At 37.7% G+C, this 21,987-nt stretch overlaps 1 protein-coding gene across 2 annotated transcripts in view; it reads right to left on the minus strand.

The window, feature by feature from the left end:
• GRM8 (glutamate metabotropic receptor 8) overlaps positions 1-21,987 on the minus strand; it is a 358,453-nt gene that overhangs the window by 271,378 nt on the left and 65,088 nt on the right. For both annotated transcript variants that reach the window (XM_055712667.1, XM_055712666.1), the window contains one exon: positions 16,992-17,208. In XM_055712667.1, the coding sequence (XP_055568642.1) occupies positions 16,992-17,208 (217 nt within the window). The remainder of the gene's footprint in view (positions 1-16,991; positions 17,209-21,987) is intronic.

Here is a 21,987-nt window from a genome sequence, read left to right on the forward strand (position 1 = left end):
TACCAAGGTCCAGGCAGACAACATCCACTGCCTTTCCCTCATCCACTAGACAGGTCATCTTGTCATAGAAGACCAGGTTCATGAATCAGGACCTGGCTTTCATAAACCTACAGTGGCTGTATTCAATGTAAACCAAAGTCTGATAGATAACAGAAGAAATCCACTTAGCATTTTTCCCCTTTATGTTCTTTCTTCCCTTTCTTTGATTTTTCATTTTCCGTGGTTTTTTTTTTTCTGTGTACACTCTCTGTAATAGAACTAGGAGAAAAAAGTATTTAGAAACTACGTATTTCACCTTTTAAACCTGTAGATAATCTCTCTCTTGTACAAGTTTTTCAATGCCTGTATAACAACTGAAATAACAAATGGCCAAAAATAGTTATTTAGAAGAAAACAGAAGGCAGCTCTCTACCCACCACAGAAGTCTCTGAATGCCTTTCACAGCTCCGCCTGAGAGGGACCTGAGGTGCAGGTAGCCCAGAGGGGCTTGTCACAAGCTTGTGATGCCTGTGGCAAGTGCACGTATGGGAATTGATGCCATTCCACCACCAAGACATTTCCTGAACACATCCAAATGTCCTTCTTTCAGAAAACTGTCTCCTTTGTAATAGTTTATCACAGAAAGACAGACAGCTAAGACAACTCCAGTTAAACTGACCTTAGTTAATGAATCTTATCATCTCATGGGCATTACTGTAAAACCCTGACCATTACCATTACTTTCTAATTGGGAAGTCATTCTGCATCTGAATTGAACACTTGCCATCATCTGAAATCTTCATACGCACACACATGCCCCACCACTGTGCTCAGACTCTACCAATGTCCACATTGGAAGAAAATAATCTTCAGAGTCCCATGATTTTAAAAGCCTCTGTACAGACATCACTGCTAACTCATGTACATCTGATAATATATCAAAAAAATGAAGGGATTTAATCACAAAATGCCCATTAACTTTAATAAGAGGTCCATAACTAAGTCTGTAAAAACTAGTGCCACCAATACCATTCTGTAGATTACTTTTTTTAGTTTTAAACCAAATTCTTGGCACTTGAAGGGAAGAAAAAATTTTAACAAAATTACATTTTGTATGTGTTTTAGCAACAGGAAGAATATCTTCAGGTTGGCTTCAACATCTCGGGTTTGTGAAAGGGACATTACACGTTACAAACCAAATGATTCTGGAAAAAATCCCTAACATTAACCAATGAAAATAATTTAACTGAAATGAAATAATATTTCTACCTCCTGAATAAGCTCTGAAAGGATTTAATCCATTAAATACTACAATATAATGGAAGTAATTATGAGGTTTGACAATTCTTATAAATTGAGCAGTGCGATTATCTGCACTTCATTAAGTGCATTAACATGTTGGGTAAAATACTTATAATCGTATCACTCAATTTACTGGCCTTAGCAAATGTTGTAATGCATCTCACAGCAAATCCAATATGCTAGCAAAATACATTACAGTACACCTGCTAGAGTGTACATAAAAGTACTGCCCTCTTCTGGGTAGTATCTGAACATAGTAGTAAATAAGGTCTCTCTTTTGCAGATTTGTCCTTTTTTCCTGTCATCCATGGGAAATTCTAAAAAGTTATTATATGCAGCAGGGACAGCACTGGAGACCTGGGCAGGGTCTGTTGAGTTATACAACCTCTCGTTCTACCATGAAAGCCTGCTTTCTTATGCCAAAACTTCAGCAAAAACTTTTAAAAAAATTGAGGTTATTTCTTTCCTGGGACTGCACAACAACATTTTCTCTCATCCTACTGAGGCCTTTCTAGGAAAGCTGCCTCTATGGGCAGCTGTATTCTTTCAAAGATTATAGACTCTCTTAGATGTCCTGGGATGTGCATGCTGTTTTACAGGGAGTAGGCCACACAGAAGATAAATACAAAGACACACACATCCCAAAAATAAAAGAAAACAAATAAAGAGGAAAATAAGAATGCCTACAAAAATAAACTTCACTGCAAATTTAATTCAGACATTTTTGACAGAAATGAGTTCTTGACTTAGTATTCCTGAAAACAGATGTGGTTGTTCTTAATTTGGAGAGCATTTACATTCGTGGGATAAATGACATCCTGCAAATGCTGCGGATCGTTTAATGGTAATTAAGTGTTACCAGCATAAAAGCTTGTAGGAATCATTGAGATGTTGGGATAGTTTTGTTTTTCTTAGCCTTTCCCTCTCAAAATGTTTACAAATTCCATAGGTGCGTGCGCTTCAATGGACTCCGTTTTCAATTTCAAAATCTACATCTGCCTTTTTCTTGTGTTTGCAGGGGTTTTGAAGTTTTGTTCCTCTATGGCAAATCACAGCATTTTGGCAAACAGCTAAAGGAGAAGCTAACTTATGAAGGCATATGAAGGCTACTCTGCATATCTGTATACTATTGTATAGTACGCTTAGTATGCACATAGCAGGAAGTTTTCTGGATGCATACAGCCACAGAAGCACACAGGGATTTATCTGCATGATGCATGACACCTCTGCTACTCTAGGGTATTAGTTTGTAACTCATTCTTAATTAATTGTCTAGTCAAAGTAGCTTGGTTTAATTAACAATGTTAAAGAGACTGACATTTTTGTTAGAATTTCAGCATTTAAAACAATGTATTCTAATTCAGTTTCTTCTAAAAAGTGATGAAAAAAACTTAATCATTCTGTATTGAAAAGTGCTAAAAAGTAGAGAAACAAGCAACACTTCCCATCATAGAAAGTCCTTGAGAGGACAGAGTTTTGACTTAAGAAACAGTTTGTTTTCTAGTAAAAGAAAAAAAAAAACAACTTTTTTTTAGAATCATAGAATGGTTTGAGCTAGAAGGAACCTTAAAGATCACCTAGTTCCAACCCCCCTGCCACAGACAGGGACACCTCCCACTAGACCAGGTTGCTCCAAGCCCCATCCAACCTGGCCTTGAACACTTCCAGGGATGGGGCAGCCACAACTGCTCTAGCCAACCTATTCCAGTGATAATCTGTAAGGTTTCACAATATGCATATTTATGCCATCCCATTTTAAAGTGGTGGTATCACAGCTTTCAATTTGCATAAAAATCATGCATTTCTAACAGGAAAAAATTCAATGTAGGAGTCTTTCCAACTATTAGTGAAGCATACACATATGCCTGTTTTTTTCTGGAATGAGTAATAGTAAGTTTTTTTAATACTCTAGTCATTGAATAGAATTCTTTGGAGCTCTGTGGACAGTTCATTAGGTAGCGGAATTGAAGAAATTATTTCTAGGTGACTGCAAGGGTTATCCCACTCTGAACGTATGCAGACTCATGCAAGCATCCGAGAGCAAGCTGTAACTGCCAAGCTACCTACCTCACTGCAAGTTTAACAGTAAATGTGCGCTTACTGTAACTCAGAGCACAATATGGCCCCCTGCCCTTCAACAAAAGAAAGAAAATAAAAAAACTAAGATAAGAATGTCACTTTGACATTTCCAATCAGACATTCTTAGCTTGCAACCTTGCAAGAACACTGTCAGCATTGTAATATTCAACTCATTCAGCTCTTCTACATGATGCAGCTGAGCAAAGCTCCTGCCTTGTATTAGCATAGCATATTAAAAATAGCAGTCAGTGACAACTGCAAGCTGTTGTTTCTCATGTAGGTCCTGGATACTTCTGTATTGGGGGTAGGAAGGAGGAAAGATTAGAACAAGTAGGGAAAGTCACAAATAAAATGAGAACATCTGCCATGATGCCTTAAGAGACTAAGACTTGACAATGTGTATATCCTATGAGGATATAGTCATATATGTCACAGCACAGTACATAATGTAATGTGCATAAAGTCACATATCATGTTACGTAAGCGTGCAAAATGATGAATAGTTATTTTCTTGCTTTGCTTCCTCTTCAGAGAATCAAAAATAAACCACCCTCTGCTTTAACAACTTTCTAGATCTGCCCAGAAAACTAGATCATGTATCACATACATAAGCTATTTATTAACAGAATTTGTCCTAAGTATGGAAATAAAGGTGATTCTTGGGTAGCATTAATCTTTATGATTATTTTTCCTGATATTACCATTTAGCAAAAAATTGATTAAAATCTTGAAAACAAAGTTTCAGGGTTGTTTTTTTTTTTCTTTTAAATTTAAATATCAGCAGACATAATTGCAAAGCCATCAGATGAAACACTCATTTTTGTTTCATTTTACAGATTTTAAAAAATAAAATTATACTGAAATCTGAATAAAACATGTTTCAGCTGAACTGTAATACCTAAGTTTGTACAAAAATGTAATGCAATTTCCCTCTATCTCAATTCATAACATAACTGTCAGTTGTCAAAAGTTCTAAAGAGAAATTCCAAGTTTCACGTAGGGCTAACCTGGTACTTGAAAGACTTTAGTTCCCTGTTATATGGGCTTTCTATGTGACTGAGTAAGTGGCTTTAATGGATGATAACAAGAATTCAGCTTGGCGGATGTTGAAAGTTACTAACCTTCACCCTCAAACTACCAGCACTGCTGGCTCAGTAACACAGTATGATCCTGCGTAACAGGGAAATGCATGAATTTAAAGCACCCTGAAGAATAAATGCATTCAGGAGGGCCATACAGTTATACAAGATACATTTATAAGGTAAGTTCAAATCTTTCTGCATCCTGTTAGTATCAGTACTTATACAGAAAGTAACAGTTACTACCAAAACCAATGTATCAGCCTTGCACATAGAATATTAAAGTTCATAACAGAGTTTGAAGGTTTTAGAAGAAAGATTTTAGGAACTTGGGAGCAGTAGGCAGAAACTGGGGGTTGGGAAGAGGGAAGGGACTGCTAAGGATCAAAACCAATGAGTCGAAACACTAAAAATTCAGCACTGGAAAAGTCTAACAAACACTGCTCTAGCTGCCTGCTAAAACTTGGTTTATATAACACAATGCTCTTCAAAAAAAGGGAGCTAGAGAGTATTGAGCAGAAAGATTGGAAAATTTGAAGACAGTATACAATTATTTGAAGTAAGCAAAGGGAGGAAGAGGAAAGAGTATTCACAAGACTAAATAAACAAGGCTATCATAGAAAAAATATTGACTATTGACAAATGCAAGGGAGCGCAGGAATACCTGGAATTGTTCAGACACATCAAGTTCTAAATCAACTGTAGCCATTTGTTAATATACCTTAATAGTCACAACCAATAGCTTTTGGAAATAATTTGCTTGATACCCAGCAGCCAACAGAAAAAGCTTACAATTTGCCAGGATCTATAAAGAATGGGACTGAGAATAAAAATGACATTACAATGACACCACATAGATCAACAGTAAGGCTTTACTTGGAGCGTTCAGTCATGGCTACACAGCTTAACAGAGATATAAATGTAATAAGGGATACAGACATCGACAACAAAATCTATTAAACTGCAATTACTTCATATCTTCTAATCCAGAGTTAGGTAAGTAGGAAAGCACGTTATGAAGGAGCTTAACTGCATTCTCCTGCATCCCATTCACAGGATCACAGAACGGTTAGTGTTGGAAGGGACCTCTGTAGATCATCTAGTCCCACCCCCTGCTAAAACAGGTTCACCCAGAGACATGTCCAGGTGGGCTTTGAATGTCTCCAGGGAAGGAGACTCCACAGCCTCTCTGGGCAGCCTGTCCCAGTGCTCTGCCACCCTCAAGGTAAAGAAGTTTTTCCTCACATTCAGAAGGAAATTCTTGTGTGGCAGTTTGTGCCCAGTGCCCCTTGCCCTGTCACTGGCCAGCACTGAAAAGAGCCTGGCCCCATCCTCCTGACACTCTCCCTTAAGGATATTTGTAGGCATTGACAAGATCCCCCCTCAGCCGCCTCTTCCCCAGGCTACACAGGCCCAGCTCCCTCAGCCTTCCCTCACAGGGGAGATGCTCCAGTCCCCCCACCATCCCTGTAGCCTCCGCTGGGCCCTCTCCAGTAGTTCCCTGTCTCCCTTGAACTGGGGAGCCCAGCACTGGACACAGCGCTCCAGATGTGGCCTCACCAGGGCAGAGCAGAGGGGCAGGATCACCTCCCTCGACCTGCTGGCCACGATCCTCCTAATGCCCCCAGGATCCCACTGGCCTTCTTGGCCACCAGGGCACACCGCTGGCCCATGGGCAACTGGCTGCCCACCAGCACTCCCAGTCCCTTCCCCACAGAGCTGCCCCCCAGCAGGTCACCCCTGGCCCGTGCTGGTGCTGGGGTTACAGGTGCAGGACCCCACACGGGCCTTTGTTGAACTCCACCAGGTCCCTCTCCACCCAGCTCTCCGGCCTGTCCAGGCCTGGCTGAATGGCAGCGCGGCCTCCTGGGGGATCAGCCGCTCCTCCCGGTTCTGTATCACCAGCAAACTGCTGAGGGTGCCTCTGTCCCCTCATCCAGGGCACCGAGGGAAAGGCTGGGCAGGACTGGACCCAGCACTGACCCCTGGGGAACACCATCTCCAGGCCTCCAGCTGGACTCTGGGCTGCTGATCACAACCTCTGAGCTCTGCCATTCAGCCAGTTCTCAGCCCACCGCACTGCCCACTCATCTAACCCACGCTGCCTGAGCTTACCTGTGAGGAGGTTATGGGAGACAGTGTGAAAAGCCTTGCTGAGGTCAAGGTAGACAACATCCACTGCTCTCCCCTTGCCTACCCAGCCAGTCATTCCATCATAAAAGGCTATCAGGTTGGTCAGGTGATGTACTCAGACTCCAACTCAGTCAGCCTCACACAGGGTACCAATTGTTGCAGCACAAACAAACTAGGAGGCTGCAACAAGGCTTTTACCATAGGTCAGATTCTACTGTCTGTGCTCTTCCTCCAGAGGTCAGACCACACTGCTCCTCCTCTATCCAACCCCCTCTCTTACAACCCTCAGGGCTATTTAACTACTTAGTGGGAACGAGCTACAGCTGGACATCATCCATGTCAATCAACCCACTGAGGTCAAGACAAGGCCACAGCTGCATGTTATCAATGCTAATCAATCCACTGCCTTCATTCATCTATAGTCAGGCATGATTTCCCTTTGGTGAATCCATGTTGACTACTCCTGATGACCTTCTTCTCCTCCTCCATATGCTTCAAGATGACCTCCAGGATGAGCTGTTCCATCACCTTTCCAGGGATGGGGGTGAAGCTGACTGGCCTGTAGTGTCCCAAGCGGTCTTTCTTGCCCTTTTTGAGGACTAGAATGTCCTAGGCCTTTCTCCAGCTCTCAGGCACCTCTCATGTTCTCCATGACCTTTCAAAGATGATGGAAAGTGGCTTAGCAATAACATCTGCCAGCTCTCTCAGCACTCAGGAGTGTATCCCATCAGGGCATATGGATTTGTGGGTGTCAGGTTTGCCTAAATGAACTCTAACCCAATATCCTCAATCAAGGGAAATTATTCCTTTCTCCAGACTTTCTCTCTTGCCTCCAGGGTCTAGAATTCCTGAGGGTGAGCCTTGGCAGTAAAGACTGAAGCAAAGGCATTCAGTAACTGTGCCTTCTCTGTATCCTTCGTCACCAGGGCATCCACCTCATTCAGCAGCGGGCCCACATTTTCCCTAGTTATCCTCTTCCTACTGCTGTACTTGAAGAAGCCCTTGTTGTTGTCTTTGAAATTAAATCTGACAAGATATGTCAAACAGACCTTAGCCTTCCCAAGCTGTCATAACACCAAAACAAGAGGACATTCAATGAGAGAGGTTAAAATGATAACAAGAAGAAATTATAGTGGATATAAATTTTCATGCTTCGGGAAATCAAAGCATCCACCACTAAATACCTAGGGTTACAGAATGATTCTTGGATAGGCAATTCTACTAGTGACCGTTAAGTAAGATTTTGGTATGCTACTCTTCCATGTAGTTGAGGACGCTGCTGGAGATAAGATATTGACTGGCAGTGTCTGACTCAGTCTGACAGTTCCAGTGCTTCCTTGTTTAAACTGCAGCCACAGATCATGAAAGAGCTGATACTGAGAGCATATTGCTAATATTCTATCATAAGGCATTTCTCACACATGATTTTTAAGAGGACAGTTCTCCAGGTAGAAAGCAAAGCCGCAAAAATGCTAAGTGTTTAAAACTACTAGAAACCATTTCAAAACAAAACAACATACAGACAGAAAAATGCAATTTTCTCAGCAAACTGACGAGCCAGGAACTTCTCTTTACCAAGTGCAACTTCTTAATGTGAATGAGACTACTGAGTCTAGATCAGTGAAGAACAACCAAGATTACAATTCAAAAACTGTGAACCCTTTAACCTGTTAACAAAAATACAGCCGAAACCCATGTCACCATGCTCCTTGCTGTCACTTTTGCTCAGATAGTGTCCTTAAATATAGGCTTTCCTTACAAAAGTCTGTGCATGATGGTAAAGCAAAACCATTAAATGTTATGTTGGAAAAGTTCACCCACACAGACTCTGATCAAAGCTATGCTGTGGTCTACATATTCAATCCCTGATTCAAGTTGGACTCACACATAAAGTGCAGTACAAAAGGTGCTGTACTGAATCTTTCATGAAAACAAGCTTTCTGCAAAAGTGGCAATAAGAGAAGTTTATCAAAAAAAGATAAAGGATAAAGGAGCTTTTAGTCAGCTCTTGATAAAGGAGGAAAAGAATCTCAATCATTGCAGAAGCTGTGAAGTTTGGGGTGTTATTATTGACAGATTTATATATTATTATTATTTTTAAAGACTTTAAGCACAACCAACATGGAAAATAAGCTGTCAAAGTAGTTCCCATCATTCTCCTCTGTCTTGCACCACAGTAAAATCATAATGCAGAACCCAGACATGGGCAGCTTTATTCAGACTGCAAATCGTATTGCATGCCCTTGATGTTTTTCCCTTCTAGTATCCCCTTTACAAATACTTTCACTTACAAAAATAATATCCACTGGGATTAATTCTGTTAAAATCCACTTCCTGTTAATGGGATTGTGTGAAATTTGGTCATAAGCTACTAGAATGGCTACATTTTGATTCAGACATTTCCTAAGTTTGCTTCACAGAAGGTTTTTTGTTATGTGTGAATTAATTGTTCTGGGACACCTACTAGCAGAAGAGAGTCACAGAATCTAAGAGAAGCTACAGGCTCAATAGTACTACATACTAATACACAGAACAGCAGCACTTAAGAAATTTCACTTCTGTCATCACAATGATCTGCTGGTACATTAATACCTATATGTTTATCCTACCTTTTGTTTCAGAAATATGAATAACAGTTTACATGTCCATAAAGCACCTTTATAATCATTGAAGTCTCAAGCACAGCATAAACTACAGTTTAAGCAGTGATTTCTAAATTTGGCCCAACATTTTGTAGTGAACTTCCTTTTAAAAGTTTTCTTTTAATGATTTAAACCTCAAATAAATATACCAGTAACTCTCAGTATTCTTAAATGCTTATTTACATCTAATATTAAAAAGTACACCTTACATCTTATTTGAAGTTGTTTCCCTTAAACTACTGACTTCAGTTCATAGACACTGAAACTAATCCCCAACCACCACTGCAAAGAGCTCCACATTTAAAAAAACACTTCATGAAAATGCATATTCATTATGAACACCACACACTGTATTTCAACAAAAGTGTGCTTTTAATCTGATGATTGCTTTCTTAAAAGTAGCATCAACCCATTTATAATTTTATTTACATTTTTACATTTAAAATTTTTGAACTAGATATCATGACTAAGTTAAAAGGTTCTACAAAAAATCCATTGCACTAAGCACTGCCAAAATACATCCTTGTTTCCTGGCAATTTTTAATATTCTTTATATCTGTGCTCACAGCCAATATCTTGGTATTCACGTGAAGTAAAAAGAAAAAAAGATAGTCCAATAACTTCTTTAGTACCTATAGGAATAAATTAAATATGCAAGTATACGCATAAAGGTGCAGAGGTCCTCCATATTATAATGAGCTTTTAACATTTATTTTTGAGAGTTTTCTAAATGTTCTAAATTCACCCCAGTAGATATTACTGAGGGAACATATTGGTCCTTGCTCTGAGCTTGTTTCAGCTCTCCAAGAACTGGCTATAAGCAAAATGAAATCAGATTCAGACTCTGAAGAGATTAATTATTGCAGCAATTTGGTAACTGTACCATATAAAAATAGCTAACAAACTCAATCCTCACCACAGTTCACACCCCAGCTGGCATGAGACAATAAATATTAGTGGGCAAAAAAAGGCAGCACAAGGTTTTCCTACTCCAAGCCTTGTTGGTAGCCTCAGAGATTTTCCTGTTCGCTTCATCCTTTGCTAAACCCCATGAGATTCAGGGAAGTATTCACTGACTACTATCAGTTTCAAGCACATGCAGAAGTCCCTATTTCTTGCCCAGGACTTCTTTCCAGAATCAAACTGCAAATTGCCTCCTGTGAAATAAAAATAATTTGTACAAATACGGGAACAAGTTGAAGTGTTTAGCATACAAGCATATCCCTTGTAGCAAAGTGATGATATCTACCCCTATGTCTAGACTAAAGCCTCCCTAGAACTCCCTTTGTCAACTCTCATAGCTACTTAGTTTTCTCCATAAGTATTAAATTATAATGATGGTTTCAAAGATGTGACAACATTGCTTAAAAAATCCATGAAAAAATTATATTGTTTGTAAATTACTTAGGCTTCTTTGTAACTGTTTCTGACATTTTTTGTCCTAGTACCTTAAAAATACCCCTATGGGGAATCTTATTGCTTCAATGAGCCACAAGAGTAAGTAATCTGAACAGAATGCAACTCTTTCAAGCTTGTCAGTGAATCTGCACTGGTTAAGGAGGCAAGGTTGGCTTTGTAACTTTTGTCAATGCAACCCATTGCAGGGTATATACTCTTTGGGGCAGGTACAAAACAGTTCTACAGAAGCTTTCTGCCTTTTTTTCCCTCCCTCCACTGTAGCTAGTGAGCTTTCTACAGGAGGTTTAAAAAGTGCATCAACGAACTGACTAAAGAAGAAACCCCTCAAGAGCTATTAGAGATAAAGTCCCTCTTTCAACAACCACTAAAGGGTCAGAGAGCATACCAGGAAAGTATGCTTAGGGCTCCGAGATAGCTCCCTAAAACTACAGAGAAAAAAACCACATAATTAAAGCTGAGGAATACTATATTGACTAGCTCCACTGAGAGAAATTAAAATGGCCCTTCATTATAAATCCCTAAAAATTACACTGTTCTTTATCAGGTATTAATTGGTACAAATTTTAAAAACTGCTGGTACAGTTTTCAAGCTTTTGCAATATTAATACACCTACCATCTGATTTTGTAATTTTTCAAACATTACTTTGAAGCTCCTGTAGCCAATTATACAGTGTTATTATTAATTACAGCTTGCAGCTTGAAATACAGCGTTATCAATAAAGTTCAGCTGCATAAATATAAAAGAAAAACAAAATTTAATTAAACAGTTTCTCCTTTGTGAGGGCATGTTAGAATATTATTAGTTGTGAAAATTAATTTGTTAAGCTTGAAACCGGTCTTTAAAGTGGAAATATCTCTGGGAAAAAGGTTACATTTCATGTATTGCATTTCTTCAGTCTTCATGTTGCAAGATTTTTTAATCTTCTATAAAATAACATTGTCAAGGGGGGGGCAAAAAAAGAAAGTATATCATCAGCTTACTTAATAAGATATAAAAAGCTTTAGTTTTATACCAAGGGTATACAAAGATTACTGCAGGAAACATGAATTGAATTAATCTTAACACCAATCTATTTTATTTATTTCTAAATTATAAATAAATGTTTTAAATGGAAAGGCTACAGACCCTTAAGTTTTATTTTACTGCTCAGCCCTTCCTCCCCACATCCTGCTAAACTTTCACTCTATCCATTGAAAGATTTAGATGTCCAAAAGATATGAAAGCTATGAAATAGTCCAATAATTTGGAGAAAAGCAAAGATAAAACACACAACTGTTGAAACACAAAAAAAACCTGACAAAAAAGATGACTTAAGAACTATGACAAAGAAATGCCACAAACCATTTGTATCTAAACAACATATACCTAGCTATGTTGAAGTCTGAAACAATTTAAATAAAGCTACTGTAGCTTTCATTCAGTATATGTCTTCATTATAATTAGATACATAGTTATCAATGTGACTATAATGGTAAAATATTATGAAGGAACTGCAGTCCCTTCTCAGAAAAATGCTATTAATGGCAACTCCCAGGATAAAGGGAGGAGGTGAAACTACAAAACTCTGTTCCTGAAAACAAGCATTCAACGGTGCACACTGATAGTAAGTACACTGTTCTCTTCTGAGGTAAAGCTACTTCAAAGTTATGTCATTTTGGCTCAGTCAAAGATCTGGTCCTAAATCCTTTTTGCTGTCCTCTTAACACCTCTGGCAAGACATGCAAAACTGACTTACAAGCAAAAAGGGGCAAGCAGTGATGAAGTTCCTCACCTATTCTTAATGATCAGCTAAAATTCCCTGCCTTTACCATTTTTATCTCCTCTTCTGATATTTCATAAACATTTCACTGCCAGTACCCATCAGTGCTTGTGTCAATTTTTCATTTACCACTACTGGGGATAAAATCTGTTGTGTAGCATTTCATATATTATTTGCGGATTTGTTACACTTTCCAGTATAAACATTGCACTAATGAAACAAGTATTGTGACCTCAAAGATATTTTTCTGAACTAGATTTTTTTGTATTCTGTAAAAAAGTGAAAAGGGTCCCATGATTTTCTCACTGATGGTAAATTCATTTGGTATCTAAAAGCAAGGGGAATGAACCATTAAAAGAAAGTGAGATTAGAGACTTTCCAACACTTATTTTGTCAAACATCATTGACAGTGAAGTAAATAAAAGGGCAATATTCAGCATGACAGTTCAATGAGAACTTGGTAAAATGTGCTTCCTTCTGTTCCTCTTTTTAGTTTCTCTCAGTAAGTCAAGTTTCTCTCAGTTTAATGCTTAAACTGTTATGCATAATCATTGTGTATACTCATTTATTTGGCCAATATACCAATAAGATTTGATCATGATGCCAAAATTATTATAGTTATATCATTGATTAATGTTGTAATGGGAGCAGAAAATTCTCTAAATTTAATCGTTGTCTTCAAACAATAATGCATGGAAGAATATGTTATTCCAAGTACTACTCCCTATTCTCCTTACAATCATTGTCATGTAAAACATTTAATTTCCAGCTATGCTTTGTCCCGGACAGGATCTTTGTCATTAAAATAAGAGCAGATTTTGATATGTAATATACTCCATGACATGTCAGGGTGGCACATCTTTGACCTTTTCAGTATTCCACATTTCATTTGGGAGCCTGTTCCTTCCTTTCTGCTTCTCTTACTGATGAAGAAATAGAAGTTGAACAGAGGACAAATGAAACCAGAAATCGGAGGTAAAGAGTCAAGTTCATGACAAATAAGTACCTGAAATTATAAGTACATTAACTTCATCTCTATTTTGAAAATATTTTAAACCCTACCCCTTTCTTAACTGACTGGAGGAAATTTTAAAGAAACAAACAAAAAATCCCCAGAACCAAGCTTTCCTATTTTTATTTTCAAAACTGCTCTCACACATCCTCTCACTCACTGAACATTTTTCAGAAATGAGTACATCAATTTCTTTCACATCCTTTCCTCAAATTTATTGCTTTCCATTGTGCTTATCTTAACATTTACTTTGGTTCCAGTTGTTGGTTACTTATCTTAAATAGGATGTAAAGTACTCAGAAAGGAGCTGAGCTGTCCTACGCATTTGTATGCCAGCAGCACAAGGGGAGCAATGTCCTGATCAGGTTCTCTTAACACACAGTATTTTAACATGGACCTGTTAAGTTTTGCTGGTTTGTGTGCAGTCTTTTACAATGTGAAGATTTTTATAAACCTACCTAGACTCTATAGTCTCAGACCTCATAATTAGATGCTATTCAGACTTTCCATTTTAGAAGTATTTCCAGCCCTATGATTCAGGCAAAAAGTCTGAGGACAGTGGATAATAGAATCAGGCTGGAAGGGACATTAAGAAATCATCTGATCCACATCCCAGCCCCAAGGAAGAACTAAGTACACTTATATAATTTCTGGGCAGGTGTTTGCCTAATGCATTCTCCTAGATCCTCAGGAATGGAGGCTCGAAAATGTCCCCAAGCAAGCTGGTCTAATGCTTTAACATCTTAACCACTGAGAGGAGCTTTCTCCAAATCTACACAGAATCATGCTAGAGATTAATTCCATTACTTCTGCTTGTATATGCATTTGGATGAACAAGTGGTCCTTGTTCAAAAAGCCATTTGTCTATTCAAAAACATCATTTTCCATCACCTTCCCTTCTTAGTCAACTTGTCTTCAGACTAACTAAGCACCTTGCTCAGTTGCTCCTCGCAGACCATGTTTTAAAGATTTGTGATTGTCTTTGTCCTTGAGTGTGGAGCCTCTCACCTTTGTGAAGCGAGGGTCAAAACCTGTACTGGGTCAAAATGAGGTTTCACAACTGCCAGGCACATTGGAGGATTACACAAATTATTTTACAGATGGTATGTTCATCTGCATGTTCCAGTAAAACATAAGGAACACAAGCAGGTTATAATTTACTGTCATGCTCAGATCATTTTTTGAAATAGTATTTTCTGACCAGTCTTTCTGTATTCACCATTGTACAGATCTTTCTTGCTGAAGCACAATGCCTTGCATTTGTCTTTTAAATTGCATGCCATGTTTTAAGACCATATCTTCAGTTTTGGGCTCTAAGAATCCCTTCCAGTACACTCTTAGTCCTTACACAAGTCCAGCTTAAAGTCACCTCCAAATTTTACAAACATATCCTTCATTCCAAGTCTATCTGGACTAAACTTCAAAACATTGGCTAGTACCTGATCCAACATAGATACCAGACAACACACTCTTCCTTTTAAACAGAAACCATTGCTAATTACTCTCTGGGAAAAATTTTCTACATAGGTCTGCATCCAGACTATGATATTTTCACCTAGATCACAATTCCCAAATTTGCTCAGGAGAATACTGTATGCGACAGTTGAGATAACACTACAAAATTCAAAAGACATGACATCAAGTGCTTCTTCTCCAGCTATAAAGCTGTTATCCTGTCAAAGAAAATTATTAGATGGCTTTGATACTATTCGTTCTTGACAATTCTGTACTGGCTATCATCATGTCCCTGTGGTTACATATGATTCACCTGATTATTTACTGCAACATTTTTCTAGGAACGAAAAATGAATTGTCTGTCCTGCCTCTCCTTTCCTTCTTCAGAATTATTTGAGTCCCTAGTACCTACAAGAGTTAGTAAGTTGCTATGAGCACAGAGGTTGACAAAACCAAGTGCCCTCGTAGAGAACATGTCATAACGGGGAGGGGAATAAAAATTTAAAAAAAAAATAAATAAATCAAACCACAAATCACCACTTTAGATGCTCCTTGGTATTACACAGGTCTTGTAATGTTTAGGACACCAATTTGTGATTTTAACTGCTTTGGATTCACAATCCTATTAATAATATGTATTTAATTAATCATATTAAGATTAATTATTTATCAGATGACAGTGGTATTTCCTTATTCTAGAATCAGTCAAGATCCAACTGACACAAACTCAAGTCATTGCGATTATAATGAAATCCCTGTTGTTCTTGCACCCATCTGAAGAACTCTCATATTTCTGGAGACAGGAAATGGTAAAAAAGTCCTGAGCACTTCATTTTATTTGTTTGCTTTTAGAACTCAGCAGAACTAGCTGGGCTACAGGTGGCTTCAAGAAAAAGTAATTTTCAGCCAATGAACTACTCAGTGAATGTCTGGGGCAACCAGTCTATTTGCAGCTGTATTTGATACAATAGATAAAGCATCTCTTTTAGACACAAGCTGTGGAAGAATTACTCATGCCTTTGGTAAATCCAGATCAAACCATTATGTTGTAGTCAGCCTTGGCCTCCCATGAAGTCACCTAGGATCTGACAGCATTGAGTACAAGCTAGAAACAGAATATTTATTAGTTAACCCATCGAGAATATTACTTACACCGGTTCCTTAATGGCATGAATTCCTGTGGTTTTTGTTTAACTGCCAAATTGTTGCAAGTAATCAGTAACCTTTATGGTTCAAACATAAGTACCTGAAACACACATGCACTTTCCTGGATAGATGTCATCTCTATATTTGCATGCAGCTATTGAAAATGGAAGAAATTATCAAATTTTCTCACCCAGCTTACTTCAAAGAACTAGAGTTTGTATGTACATGCCCTGCACGTCAAATCCAGTAGATTAACCCAGGCTTTCTGAAGAAGGACAGGAAGGCTGTTTGCAATATTATATATATTTTTAAGGCTATTATTTTGTGTCATTTAACACTGCATTTAGTGAAAGAACAATTCTGCCTTCTATCAAACAACCTGCTACTCATCATCTTATTCCTTGGTGTCCAAAACCTATCACTCCTGAGAAACAGCCTCTTTTTCAGGCCAGAAATAACTATGGTAGTGTGAAGGAAGAAAAAAAAAAAAGATCAAAGAGACTTAAATATACTTCTCATAATAATGCCTGTATTTATATAGCACATTACATCCTGAAGGAAAAACAACAAGGGAATGTCTTTGTACTTCACAGATTTTTTGGTTGTTTTTCAAATTCATCAAAATTAAAATCCCTAGATTTATCAGTGCTGAAACACGGAAAATGAGGTCTCATCGGACCATGATTTTCCTAAGCTAAATCAATCGCACCTCCTCAAACCTGGCTGTAATTCATCTGGTGGTTGCTTTTTGCCCCTAACTCGTCAAGGAGCTCCCCCTTTCCAAAAGGGGCAAAAGACATACATTTTTTGCCTCTCAGGAACTCTCCTTAAATTACAGCCAGAACTGTCACCTTGGCAGATGCATGAGCTACAAAATCATCCATAAACCCCTCCAGTTGAGTCCATGCGTAGACCTAGGCAGAGCTCAGCAATTGTCTGTAATCCGGCAGCTATAAATACAAAACCTGATAAACATACACTCACCGATTTCTCTGGAGATCTGGGTGAATGCCTCCACACCACTCTCTCCATAGTTCCCTTCAGAAGCCAACGTTGAGACATAGTTCCACCCGAGGGCCGTCACAATGTCAACCATGGCCTGTGCTTGGTAGGAGTCCGGTGGGACCACTCGAGAGAAATAGTCATATCTGGTGTTATCACTCAGTTCTGGAGCTGTAGATGCATAGCTGATTTGAGGTATCTGCAAATAGAATGACAAGCCAATCTAATACCCTTTTACATTATATACTTGTATGTTTGAAAGGCGTAAAATAGATCATGCACAGGCATTGTACAGAAATAGATATCTTGTTTTAATTAAATCAGCTGATTGAATAGCATCTCAGATTTCATAAAATGTCAGTCAAATCTTATTGTATAACACTCTCACCAAGAAATAATGCATTCGGCTTTTCTCCAGATGTCATGATTCTTGACATGTAAGTGTAACAACTTCTTTTTTAATCCTGACTCTGATAGGAATGGGTGAAGAAAAAAAAAAAAAAAAAAGGAGGGGAAAAAAAAAAAAGGAGGATTTCTTACTATTACTGCAGATTAAAAGGTCAGTATTGATGACTGTGATTCTTAAAAATGCTACACTTACATTTGACAAGTAAAATGCATGATGCTTTCCCTTTAAGTCTTTGGTTTATTTATGTACATGCATGTGTGCTTTCCCATTTTATTGCTGTTTTTCAAGCTTTCTCTAACATAGATTTTTCAGTTTCCAGTTTTAATACAGTATCGTGCATGATTTAAGAATATGGAGACGTAGTTAATACCAAAAGCTTGGTGGTTAAAAAACAACTAAAAAAAAAATAGTTATCTGCATACAATTTACATACAGAGAAGCAGAAAGTTTTCAAGGATCATAGATTTTGTAGAAACCACCTCAGTATTCTTTGTAGAAACAAACAAAAAAAATCCCTACTAAATAACAGAAATATTTTTTTAAAAAATTACTATTTTTATGAGGAAAAAAAAATCTAGTGTGATTTTCTATTAACTCATCTTAAAAAAATCAGTTTGGCAATGTCTGTAAGCAATATTCAATTATCCAGAAGAGTGTCTTGGTGAAAAAAAGTTTAATTAACATTTATGCTAACTTTAAAGGGGAATTACATTCTCATTTAAAATAGTAAAACTGTTGAAATAGTCACTAGTTTGAAATGAAAGATATTGCAAATATTGCATTGCATTTCTAATTGATATTAATAATAGGTGCTTAATTCACATCCTACAAAACACGGAATAGACTTCAAGAAAGCAATCTGAGCAGAGTTCCTAAACTGATTCTGTTGAGAGCTGAATGTAGCAGACACCAATAACAAGTGATCTGGTAAATGCTCACTGTCACATCAGATGCTATAGTAGAAGGTTTCAGTGCAACTCTTAGGTCCTGTACAGTGCTTTCATCAGCACAAACTAAAAAAGGGATTTGAGGCAAACATAAAGGATTCAAAAAGTCTGGTCATTAACCATACCTGCAGAAACAGTGTATACCCTTACAGCCTCAAAAAACAGTTTATAGCCTAAGGGATGGCAAAATCATTTCTCAGTCAGAAGCAAACTCTTATATGTCTTGGCTATATTCTTTTTTAAGAAATCCTCTACTCATGGAAATGCCTCAGATTATTTAATCTGAAATGTTGTAATAACCAAAGACAAAAGAAAAAAAGGAAAGGGAGGATGTCAGAAAATATAAACTAAAGGTTATATCTCACAGAAATCAGTATTCTAACACAGCAAAGACCCACCAAGTAAAACTAAAGAATAAATTGACCTTACAAAACTTGCTTTGTATAAATTCCCTTTCTTTCAGGAAATGTTTGAAACATCTTTATCTCTTTACAGGCAAGAGATTTTGGCCTCTAATAACACAATTGCGTGCGTTTAGAGCACATACATACAATTCTCTTTCTAAATTTGCCATGTTAATGTCTAAACCAGTCATTTTCCAGATAGAAAAAAATAGACAACCTCTGTGATTTTTTTCTCATTTTACTTCTCAATGTGCCATTTCACAAACACTATGGCATTGTTGCTTTGCTGAAAGTTATTTCATCACATCAATAATGTTCACAAAAATCAACACCAGTAAGAGATCTTTCAGATGGATACTTTGTCATTGAAAATCTTGAAGCCTGGACCACAGTCATATCCATTAACTTTCTCCATTCCTGTTTCTCTTCAGGCATGAGATGAATAACAAATCCTCAGTATATGTTTGTAGGAGAGTTGCTGGTTCAACCACAGCAACGAGATGTTTCAGATCAATAGCCATATTTTATGTACTGTGAATATCACTTATTTGGGGCCTTGGAAAATGCAGAGAAGAGATGCAACTTTCCTACTTTTCAGCTCTTTGTAGTTCAGCTTCTTCCCTAAAGTTATTTCTAACAGTGTAAAAAAGCAGAAGGAAAACACAGACCGAACTCAATACCCTGAAATCATTGGGCACACTTAGTAGGCTTAAATCACTGCTGTTGTATAACTTATGCCAATTTTTCACTAGTATGAAAGAACAATATGACAAGTAAAAGTAGGAAGCAAGACACTCTCTAAATAATGGTGCATGCAATGGAATATGTAGTTACTTTCCTTATTTCTTTTTGTATACATCCCTCATGGTTATAGAGAGCACTTAACATTCAAGAATTTTCTCCCCAAAACTGCAGATCTCCCACCCAGAAATACCTCATGGATTTCTTTCTGTGAAAGCATTTTGTGCAACAATAAACATAAACTTACTTACTTCCCTTCCTGCACTTAAACATACATTTGTATATAGGCAGGGGCTGAAAAATAGCTTTCAAATTTGAGGATTTGGGGTACGTTCCAACAGTCACTGAAAAGTCTCAGAACAAGACCCAAACAAATTGTTTGGCACAAGGACAAATTGTTAGGATTTAGTGGTTCAATAATCCATGAATGAAAAACATATACATTGAAATGTAACAACTCTGGATATGGACTGTAGGTTTAATAAACCATTTTACATGTCCCCAAGTACATTTTACAAAAGAAAGCATAATGCTGCCTAAGCAAGGGAACGGTTATGCTCTATCAATTCAGTAATATGTGTTTTTAAAACTCCCTAAATACAGACTGTATTTATACTTTGTTCCACTGGCCCCCTGAGACATAAATTTGCATTTTGAAAGAGACCTGTAAAGGGGTTTTATATTTCTTATTTTAGATTTCTCAATCAAAATTTTCAAAATTAAATGTAATATGTGTGACATTTACATTGTATTTAAGTGCTATATAGCACAGTTAATAGTGTATTTCCTTTTCTTTGGGGGAAAAAAGGGAAAAATACAATGGATTATACAACCACATTTGAATCAGTTGTCACACAACAGCTGTCACATTCACTGACAATGGCTAAAAGCATTCACATTTAAATGTTCATTGGTATATTTTTTCTATTCCTTCCTACCCTATGGTTTGGCCACTACTTCCCATTAATGTATAATCTGTTAATAAACTTTCAACTTCTAGTGGGTGACAGACATGAACTCTGAAATTATTATACACAGGAATTCTTAGAAACCTTCTTTTAATTCTTTTTTTAAGGTTGAACTACCAAATGTTTAAAACCAAAGCATTTATAGAGTGGCGCTTTGAAACATCCAGTTCTAGTTAGGTACTGGTCTTAATCCTGGTGCATGCTGAACTACTAGAAATCCTTCAGTCCTTTTATTCAAGTCAGTGGTGGCCTCATCTCGTTCTATTACCCAGTCACTGACATCACGAAATAATTCTGCAGGCTTAAAAAGGAACACACACACAAAAGAAAAAAAAAAAAAGGAAAAAAAAAACAAAGAAAAAGAAAAGAATTGCTGATAACTTAGTAGAACAGCTAATCCTTCAAGACACATTCAAGCCAAAATCAGCAGTCAAGAATAGTTTATTTTTCCTGGATCTTTTTATATATATCTCCTAGCTGATTTACAATCTGTTTCTAAAGATCTCCCCTTCCCCAGGGATTACAGTAGAGCAGTTACTTCCAGAATTAACTCTCCACAAAGCATGACTGTGGCAGCACTTCAAAGAGGGAACAACATCTGTACAAGATACCCACCAAGCATCACTGCAGCACAGACTCCTACTCCCTGATGGAGAAGGTGTGGCCAATTTCCTAAGTGCCAAAGGCAGCTAATTTAACCTTTCATTTGTTTCAACCAAGTGGTAAACAACCTCCAGTCCCTCATACACTGAAAATAAAAGCCATCCCCCACTCCCAAATCCAGGACTATTCTTGAGGAAGCATTACCCTGGATCTGTTTGGTGGGTCTAGTGCTGAGATCCAAGCCCAGAGGGAAAAATGTGACCCTAGGTTTGGCCTTCCAGCAAAGTGTCTTCACCAAAGCAGGCAGCCCTTTGTATGCCTTCTCTTCAATGACACGCTGTCCAAGTTTTTGGACCAAAGTTCACAGGAACCTTCTTTTATTGTGCTTTCAAAATCCATTCGCATGCTATGTTTATCTATGTAAAGTATCAGCTGGCCATTTCAAATGCCATCTTCCTTTGTACAGCATTTCAGCTGAAAGCATGATTGGGAGCAGAGTATCAGACAGTGAAATGAGTTAAGCTCATAAGAAAAAAGCCCTGAGAAAGGAATCGCCAGTAATTTTGCACATTACGGATTGTGAGTTACAGTCACAGCAGTAACTGCACTGTACAGCCACCCGGAGTAATGGCCTTAAATCACTCACATCCTCACTTTCACTACCCACTCAGTCCTATCACTACTAAATGTAACATATTAGCTAGCATTTTATTTCCCTTTTCCATTCTCTCATCACTGAGCCGTCTTTTTTTTTTTTTTTTTTTTTGAGAAATATTAGCAGTAGCATATTAAAAATAGTAGTAATTGGAGCTAACAAATTCAAGTCAATAAACTTTGGGTTAATGATTGCTCAGTATCAACTGGAATATTACCACCAACTCATAATGCTTGCAAAGGAATAAAAGT

The sequence above is a fragment of the Falco cherrug genome, chromosome 5 (genome assembly GCF_023634085.1).
Source record: "Falco cherrug isolate bFalChe1 chromosome 5, bFalChe1.pri, whole genome shotgun sequence".
In the NCBI taxonomy this organism is placed as follows: domain Eukaryota; kingdom Metazoa; phylum Chordata; class Aves; order Falconiformes; family Falconidae; genus Falco; species Falco cherrug.